At 35.5% G+C, this 8,065-nt stretch overlaps 2 protein-coding genes across 3 annotated transcripts; both read right to left on the reverse strand.

The window, feature by feature from the left end:
- Nucleotides 1-257: 257 nt before the first annotated feature.
- LOC105453490 (seipin) lies at nucleotides 258-2,631 on the reverse strand. Of its 2 annotated transcripts, XM_011695495.1 has the most exons (6): nucleotides 2,318-2,631; nucleotides 1,978-2,222; nucleotides 1,331-1,476; nucleotides 1,054-1,256; nucleotides 675-954; nucleotides 258-591 (listed from the first exon to the last, which is right to left on the reverse strand). In XM_011695495.1, the coding sequence occupies exons 2-6, from the start codon at nucleotides 2,199-2,201 to the stop codon at nucleotides 434-436; spliced, it is 1,011 nt and encodes a 336-aa protein (XP_011693797.1). In that variant the 5' UTR covers nucleotides 2,202-2,222; nucleotides 2,318-2,631; the 3' UTR covers nucleotides 258-433. The 2 variants fall into 2 exon arrangements, with proteins under 2 accessions (XP_011693797.1, XP_011693796.1); XM_011695494.1 differs by having other exon boundaries at nucleotides 1,978-2,630.
- An 891-nt stretch (nucleotides 2,632-3,522) lies between these two features.
- Nucleotides 3,523-7,826, reverse strand: LOC105453489 (alpha-tocopherol transfer protein-like). The gene is made up of 5 exons (XM_011695493.1): nucleotides 7,724-7,826; nucleotides 6,299-6,571; nucleotides 5,000-5,363; nucleotides 4,547-4,646; nucleotides 3,523-4,399 (listed from the first exon to the last, which is right to left on the reverse strand). Exons 2-5 carry the CDS (start codon nucleotides 6,568-6,570, stop codon nucleotides 4,242-4,244), a joined length of 894 nt encoding a protein of 297 aa, XP_011693795.1. The 5' UTR covers nucleotide 6,571; nucleotides 7,724-7,826; the 3' UTR covers nucleotides 3,523-4,241.
- Between the last annotated feature and the right edge of the window lie 239 nt (nucleotides 7,827-8,065).

Genomic DNA, 8,065 nt, shown 5'->3' on the forward strand with positions numbered 1-8,065 from the left:
GAACCGAGTACAAAAGCACAAAATGTTTGCGTAAAAAAATGATTGGGATCGAAGTAGCGTATCAGATGTATATTTTTAGAAGCGAGTACTCTCTGCAGAAGCGCTAGAGCAAAAGACGGTGCAAAAACTCGCCGTCCTTGAGTTCCATCAGGACGCATATGCATTTCTGTAGCTGTAACATATTTTGACGTAGGATCGATATATTGATAGACTCCCAGAAGTATCTATTCTTTAAAGTAGTATCGAACAACATATGGTTTAAATACTGCAAATATAATGTGTGTAGAAAATAGGAAAATATATTTTATTATTTTAATAATTTTTTTCCCCTTATATATTAACATTTCTCGATTATTATAAATTACTTAGAGCTAACCGGTGTAAAATTCATTCTTACATTACACAGACTAATCACGTTTCTAAGCGTAATAAATTATTTAACCAAAGCGCTGCTCGATGACTCAGCAATTAGCGTGGAAATTTCCTGGATATAGCTCGGCTCTCCCTTAACAAGTTTTTCTTCCTCTATGCTTTTCTCCTCACTTTTGAGGTCCGTTACGGATAATGTATCTTCCTGAGATGTGTCTGACACTTTAAAGGATGATTTTCTTAATCCTGATGCATCAGACCATGTACATTTAAAATGAATTTAATGTATTTACAAAATAACTTACAATCGCCCTTAAGATCATTATCATCCTCTGTCTCGCCCTTTTCGTAGCAAAAATTATCATCCGTGTTCTCCTCCTCAGTTCCAAAGTGTATATATGACAACGTGCACACGAGCATTATGAAAAACAAATTTGTACCAATGCCAACACAGGCTGATAGAATTGGCCAGTAAAACATCCAGTAACGTAATCCTGATAAGTGAGCATTTATCATTAGATTCGCAGAATAGAACTCTATGTGCCGTGATTGAATCTCGATAAAAATAATTGTTACTGGATGACTCTGGAACATTTGAAATTACATCTCGTAAATTCATCAGAATATCTTCTATAAAATTATAAATTAAATTGTACTTGAAAAAATATCTGCCGAGACTCTTACCTGATCCTCTTCAAAATTACCAAACAATTCGAGAACGACGTCTTGCTTCTCTTCAACGTTCCCAAAAATCATCATAGGCGAAAACGTGAGAGTTGTAAGTGTGTGTAATAGCGAGCTGCGATAATGTAACATAGCTGATTTGCACGTATGATCCACGAGATATCCGTCGCGGCTCCGCAGTTGCGCGCAAACCATGAACATACCTTGAGAGAAAATTAATTTCCCATATAACATAACAGTCTTACGAAACCAGAAATAGTGCAATGGGAAACTTTACCGAGCTCTTTGTTTGCTGGAGATTCTGGCATTTCTAGATGTAGGTTTACTTTGTATGGCTGCCCTACCATCAGGAGCTGCTGCTTTTTAGTCAACTGCACATGAGCTTGTGGAAAGCTACAAATTCCTTTTTTCTCGTCGCATGATCTAGAAACAAATATCAACAATAAAATTTTAATTTCGTTAAGTTTCATTAATTATTCGATATAATTTTATTTAAATTTTAATTATAAATATGTACTAAAATTCTAATGAATAAAATTCAGCAGAATAAAAAGAAGAGCTCCGGAAAGCATTGTATATAACTTTATTTATTTATGTATCTATAGTTAATAATACATATCTATTGGCAATATCGTCTGGCCTTGGCTCTGTAACTCTTCTTTTTATTCTGTTGAATTTTATTCAATTTAATTTGATTTGAGTTGCTATTCTAATCTTCTAAAGACAAACATTATATATTATTATGTACTCTACTATCATTTTATGAATATTATTATCATGGAAATTCAGTAGTGGACTTTGCCCACTTCTCAGACTTTGACGTCTTTGTAAAGTATGACACACGCGTCCAAGCATCACCGCTGTTGTCATCATACTTTTGAACTTAAAATATACATAAAACATGGAATTATGAATAGAACTTACTTGAATTGTAAATGTACGGGGCGCACGTACGACATGCTGGGCATGTAGGAGTAGTAGAACACCGTGTAAAGAAATATGGATAGCCAGATTATGAAGACAGTGCTAATGACAACTACGCCACCGCGGAAAACCGTTTCTCTGGCAGACTGCACGCTCTGCCTGGTGGTTTTCCGCACGTTAAACCACTTTCTGCTAATCTCACGTAATAATCTCGAAATCAACATTCTGCACGATTACTCCGAAAACTGCGCACAACGAAATTTTAGAGTTTTGGAAAACGTCAGTTGTTGTGTTCGATAGCCGATGTTACATAACGGCGGATTAAAGATTGAACACCTACCAAATTGCTAAATTTTTCTAATAATTTCACTGTTTAACGCGCGCATCAGTCGACGTTGTCTAAATCCAACAAATTTTCAAGTGCGTCCGCGAGAGACGAGATCGACGAGACCGATGAGAGAGCGATTAGGGCGACGACCTATGTATTCGGCATCGGCCGGATGATAACGGGCCGAGTATCTCCGAAGCAAAGTGGATAACAATGAGATGTTTTTGCATTTCCACGGTGCTCGGAAGATTCGAAAGGTTATGTATAAATGAACGTAAACACATGATGTGAGCGCGTGAACCGCATTTGCGCATGGTGTGATTCTGTAGATGTCGAGAATTCTCATCGTGCTTCTTCCTTTTTGAGAAGGAATAGTCTCTATAGATGGCGTCAGTACTTTATTCCTCGATACGATCATTATGCTAGCTAATATAACGAAAAAGAAACTCCAATTATACGTATAGAGCTTGTGAAATTTGTGACGTTCGAAATTTTGATTTCTGTGTCTCTGTGCGCGTTGTTTTTCCTATAATTTACTAATTTATAAGTGTATCTTTTATCTTTGTAGTCAAAATCTTCAAGCATAAAATTCTGAGAACTCTTGGAATCATCAGTCTTGACATTTTAGTTGTTTCCTTTATATTTATCTAATTATATTTTGTTGACATTTTATCGATTTTTGAGAATTTAAATTAATTATTGAAGATTTTTTTGGTCGATAATTGCATAAATTATTGCCGATAACTTATGTATAGTTGATAATATTCCTGCCTACTTTACCAATTATAGACATTGTCCATAGCTATATATATGCTATATCAATATTGTAATATATGATTTTTAAGAGACTTTTATTAATTTTGTTAATGACTAGATTAATCTGTTATATATAAAGAAAAAAATTTTTTCTTGATGTAAAGAATGATTTCAGATCTCTACAAATTCATCAATTTTTTTGCCAAATCACATTCTAATTTCGATAACTCAAGGAATTTAAGCTTTTAAATTCGTAACTTTCTTCAATTCGATTTAACTAAACATTTATCGAAATATATTTTTTTAGCAACTTTGATAAAATTTTTCAAGTTTCGTATTTGGAGTTTAGTTTCAGAAGTACTTCCATCGATATCTAACGTCTAAATATAAAGTTTTAGAAGAAGAATCGTAATAAATTGCAGCTGTATTTATGAGAATTTTTATGATATTCAATTACTCAGTTACCGGTGTAATACCTTTTATTGTTGTACATGATAGACGAAGTTCAAAAGTTAACTTGCAACGTATTTATTCCTGGTGAAGAGATGCATGTAATATAGATAACGAACGTGTGATTATGCATCTCTTTAGCAGAAATCTATATAAAATTTAAATACGGACTTTTTGTTTGGATTTTACTTTATTAAGGAAACTTATTATTATTTGATTTAAAAATGTAGTTTATCACGAAACTGTATTTCAGAACATAAAATCTTACGTATTTCTTAATTCTTTCCTGTATCTTTCGTCATTCCGCACATTTAAATTTTAAATTCAAATCAATTAATTTTTTATAGAGATTAAGTTCCAGCAAGAAATAATCTTATGACCTTTTCCACACGCAATCTTGTTTCTGACAGATCTTACATTTATTTATTTATTTTTTGTTTAAGAAACCTTGAAACATTCCTTCGTATGTTTAACGTGCATATTTCATTTCAAGCAAATATATGTAGAAAGGAATACGGAGAATAAAGAGCAGATGACATCTCCTTTGGACTCAAGGACGCGATTATTTGCGAGAAGTCACGCATGAGAATTAGAAAGTCGTAATGACACCATGCGATTGTATCCTTATTTATAACTGTACCTCATTCGGAAAGTGATTTATCCTATTTGTTACACCTGTACATCGACCAACTTAACGCTATTTTTTTTCTATAACATATAAAATCTTGCATCAGCTATCATCTTCATCGTGATCTATTGGATCCTTGGTATCGTCTGTCATAATTTTTTGATGCGCTTTCCTCACGTTGTCAGGCGAATAATTGCGGAACAGAGCTTCCTCCTCACGGAAATAACTTCGCAGTTTGTCTAACTTCATGCAGTGCGCTTCTGCAAATTGAAACGGTCAATTTCGACACACGATATTTAATAGCTTGTGATCGGCGAAGTTGTTAGCGAGACAAATACTTTTATAAAGTCTTCAAACATGTTGTTGCAGTTATCTCGGTGCTATTTACCGTTGCATAATATACTTACTATGAAGGTTTGCGACACAATCCAATTCCCCGCCAAAGTCCTGCGGCAGACATTCGGGCGGGATATGAGTGTCGGAGACGTCACCCGTGTGAATGTAAAGCTGCGGAGAGTAACGAAAGTTAAAGTCACCTTGCGAATCGCCGGCGTGACCGTGCGTGCCGAATGCACGAGACCCGAAATGTCAATGTATCTTCGTAGCGCAGAAATGCAAATTCACGACGCGTAAATGCATATATGAATTTACCATGGCTTTCGATTCGTCCCGTTCGATTTTTTTTTTAATCAAAGCTAACTTATGTTAAATTAAAAATTAAATAAAGTTAAAAATCGAAGGTATTACAGTTGGAAAGAGTAAAATCTAGGGATTTATGATGAATATTCATAATGCAAGAGGTTCTTTTTATCAGTGTTATTCGCACTCGTATCGGTTACGAATTGTGAAAGTCAATTTACCATTTCGTAAAGCTCCCGCTTCATGAACGGTCTGCAGAGCGCGAGCACCTTGTCCATAAACCATACCGCGTTTATGATGTGAATGGCTTTGAGTCTCATCGGCATGCCTTCCTGAAGGTACTCAAAGTACTTGCGGATACCGTTTACCGACAGTCTGGTCAAGTGACCGAGTCGCGTGCCAGCCATGTCGAAAAGAAATATGTACCCCTCCGAACAACCGTCCGTGTAGAGGCTCGCGTCGATGGTCATCATCAGCAGCTTGATGCCATCGTTGAATATGTACTGCGACGGCTGCGTATCCACCAATCGATGAAAAACTATTCGGTTACCATTTGGATCGGGCTTAGGAAACGTCATCAACTCCCTGCAGTGCAATCAAGAGTTACACTTTTTATCATAGTTTAATATTTAATACATTACATAAAAACAACAAAAGAGAGAATTGGAGTTCTTATATAGTCGTAGATGGGACAAAATTTCTCTGCTTTTTTCAAGAACAAAATTTTTTAGGATAGATGAGATGAGAAGTAAAAAATATTTAATACCATTTGGAATAAAATGATACATATAAACGTTCTTTGAATTTATCCTCGCGACTCTGCGATTTCTGCAGAATCGAGGAAGGATAAATAAAAGTAAAGAGATCTTTCTCAGTTATATCAACGCGCGCTCATCGGTACCAGGTTGAATAAATAGTTGCGCAACAGCTAGGGAAAAAAATTGTTGATAAAAATCTAACGCGGTCATATTAAATGCTAAGTATTAATTGAATATGCATAACTTGTGGTATCAAGTAAAAAAAGCGAGATGGATGAAAGAAAAAAAAGTAAGACTCTAGGCAAAAATTGCTCTGCGTTCATATTGCAATCATTGCATCGATAATATGTATCACGGATGCCCAACATCTGGCTCGCGACCGTATTTCAAAATACGAAATTTAGACTAAAGTACACTCCACGTGGTAGTCTCCGCGTCTAACGCAGAAAGAGCAACTTAATATCTAACCTGCGGCGGTCAAAACTTGAAATCTGGAGAAATCTCGGAGAAACTATAGTTGAGCAATCCATGATATATGTACGTTTTCGTTAAGGTCACGTCGAGTCAACGAATTTGATCCGTGTGAAATGAGTATTAAAGATTGTTTTGAATTACTGCCGCGATTTTCCGTATCCGCGATATGTGAAGACTGCGCGAGAGATAAAATCCCCCTTTTACTTGCGAAACAAAGCTTTCCTTTCACGTTACTTAACGTTTAGTCGAAGTGCCAAGATTATTTAAGAGATGCTGACAAGTGCGTACAAGACTTTCATAATGTGTTGCAGATAGTCGAGGGTAGGATCCCTGTCGCTAAAAAATTCCGGGACCGTGGTTCGCATTCTGTAATAAACGTCCATGCATTGTTTCGTGGCCTCCGTGTCGAAGTGACAACTGTGCGCGAATAACGCCAATTGCTCCTCGGGAATTTTGGGAAGACCGCGATCTTTCGCCCATTTTTGCAGACTGTCCAAAAGCTCGTCCGTGATTTCCGGATATTTCTTCCGCGAGTCTTCGATCGCGTGACCGAACTTCATCCTATGGAAAATCGTTTTTTTACAATAATATAACATAACAGTATAATAATCTCGTTATAAATATTTTTTTAAGAAGGAACGATTTATTAAAATTAATAGTTCCTCAACTTCTCGACGTGGACACGCGAGATAAATAAAGAAAAGATAAATAAAGAAAAGAGTTCGTAGAATCGAGAGCATACAGTCAAACGGCTGAAATGCGGTCCATAGATTTCCCGCGTAATGGAACTTTCACCGCAAACGTAAGAACCGTCGCTTACGAATAGTTGGTATGTAATCTTCCTCGAGTGTCACAGTAATTACTGTGGCGCGTTCTCGTGACGCTTTGGATTAGAATTGAGATTGTTTCTAGTAAACTCTCAAAATTATATCGCATATATTTCAAAAATAGCATTGTAAAGTACCGAATTCAACATTAAAAAATTTTAAGATATTTGCACAATTTATGTACAGTGGACATATCGGTTGCGATATTTTTTTATAGTGTAGATATTTTGCAAATGCGAACCACGATTAGTGTACTGTCTATAGGCTGAAGATACCTAGTACACTATTGTGGTTCGCGTTTGCAAAATATTAGTTATAATATATATACACATGTATAATATTAAGTATATACTAAAAACCCATTTTAAAAAAGTGTTGCAACCGATATATACACGACTGTACATAAATTGTACAAATAATATCTTAAAATCACTACCGTACACACATAACAATGACACTTTAGATCAAACGGATTACACGAATAGAAATTTCATGAATGGAAATTTAAAATACAAGGCACTTTTGCACATCGATAGATAACTTTATTACACTTTTACGATTTCAATTCTAATCACAAGTTACAAAAATGATTTTTTTTTAATATCTGAAGAAAATTAAGAAACGTCGTCGAAGATCGTTCTTGAAATCGGTTTCTTTTCCAAAATTGAATCCAATTTGTTTTTTTATTTTTCAAGAAGATATCGTGATAAGATACTGATATTTTATAACACTGATATCTTATAACATAATTTACGTACGCTTCTATAATTGGTTTTGTTGTCTCCTGATGTACGCTATTTTTAATTACATTTAAAACTATACTCTTAGTGTATTTATATACGTAAAGATAGATATATTTTTAAGATAATATATATGTTTTATTTACGTGATTAAATAGTTGATTGCACTCGACCGAAATGCACGGCGCGGCGGCGTTCCCGGAGTACACAGCGGAGTACACGTTCGGCGTTTGGACACAGCGCGACTGCAGTTCGCGCTCCAACTCGCGCCGACGGTTCCTTCGGATATTACATGCGCGGCCTGCGCATGGTAAAAGAAAAATACTCCCGCTTATACATGTATGTATTAGAACCGGTTGCGATGTTATGTAATGAAGAAGTAAATTAGCATGTAAGAGGAGCGATGTCAATGTAAGATCGATCACAGAGAAAGATTTTAAAGCCCATAAAGGGAAGTATAGAAATAAAGATTATTTTGTTTAAATATA

The sequence above is a fragment of the Wasmannia auropunctata genome, unplaced genomic scaffold, assembly GCF_000956235.1.
Source record: "Wasmannia auropunctata unplaced genomic scaffold, wasmannia.A_1.0 LD335999.1, whole genome shotgun sequence".
In the NCBI taxonomy this organism is placed as follows: domain Eukaryota; kingdom Metazoa; phylum Arthropoda; class Insecta; order Hymenoptera; family Formicidae; genus Wasmannia; species Wasmannia auropunctata.

What these genes read in the sequence shown, in the direction of transcription:
- LOC105453490 (XM_011695495.1), bottom strand. Translation starts at nt 2,201, where the DNA reads ATGTTGATTTCGAGATTATTACGTGAGATTAGCAGAAAGTGGTTTAAC. An exon ending in TCCAGCAAACAAAGAGCTCG is followed by an intron (nt 1,257 to 1,330) that starts GTAAAGTTTCCC and finishes TTTTCTCTCAAG; the next exon opens with GTATGTTCATGGTTTGCGCG. An exon ending in TAATGATCTTAAGGGCGATT is followed by an intron (nt 592 to 674) that starts GTAAGTTATTTT and finishes CATCCTTTAAAG; the next exon opens with TGTCAGACACATCTCAGGAA.
- LOC105453489 (XM_011695493.1), bottom strand. Translation starts at nt 6,570, where the DNA reads ATGAAGTTCGGTCACGCGATCGAAGACTCGCGGAAGAAATATCCGGAA. An exon ending in CAACACATTATGAAAGTCTT is followed by an intron (nt 5,364 to 6,298) that starts GTACGCACTTGT and finishes ATTGCACTGCAG; the next exon opens with GGAGTTGATGACGTTTCCTA. An exon ending in AGCGGGAGCTTTACGAAATG is followed by an intron (nt 4,647 to 4,999) that starts GTAAATTGACTT and finishes TACTCTCCGCAG; the next exon opens with CTTTACATTCACACGGGTGA.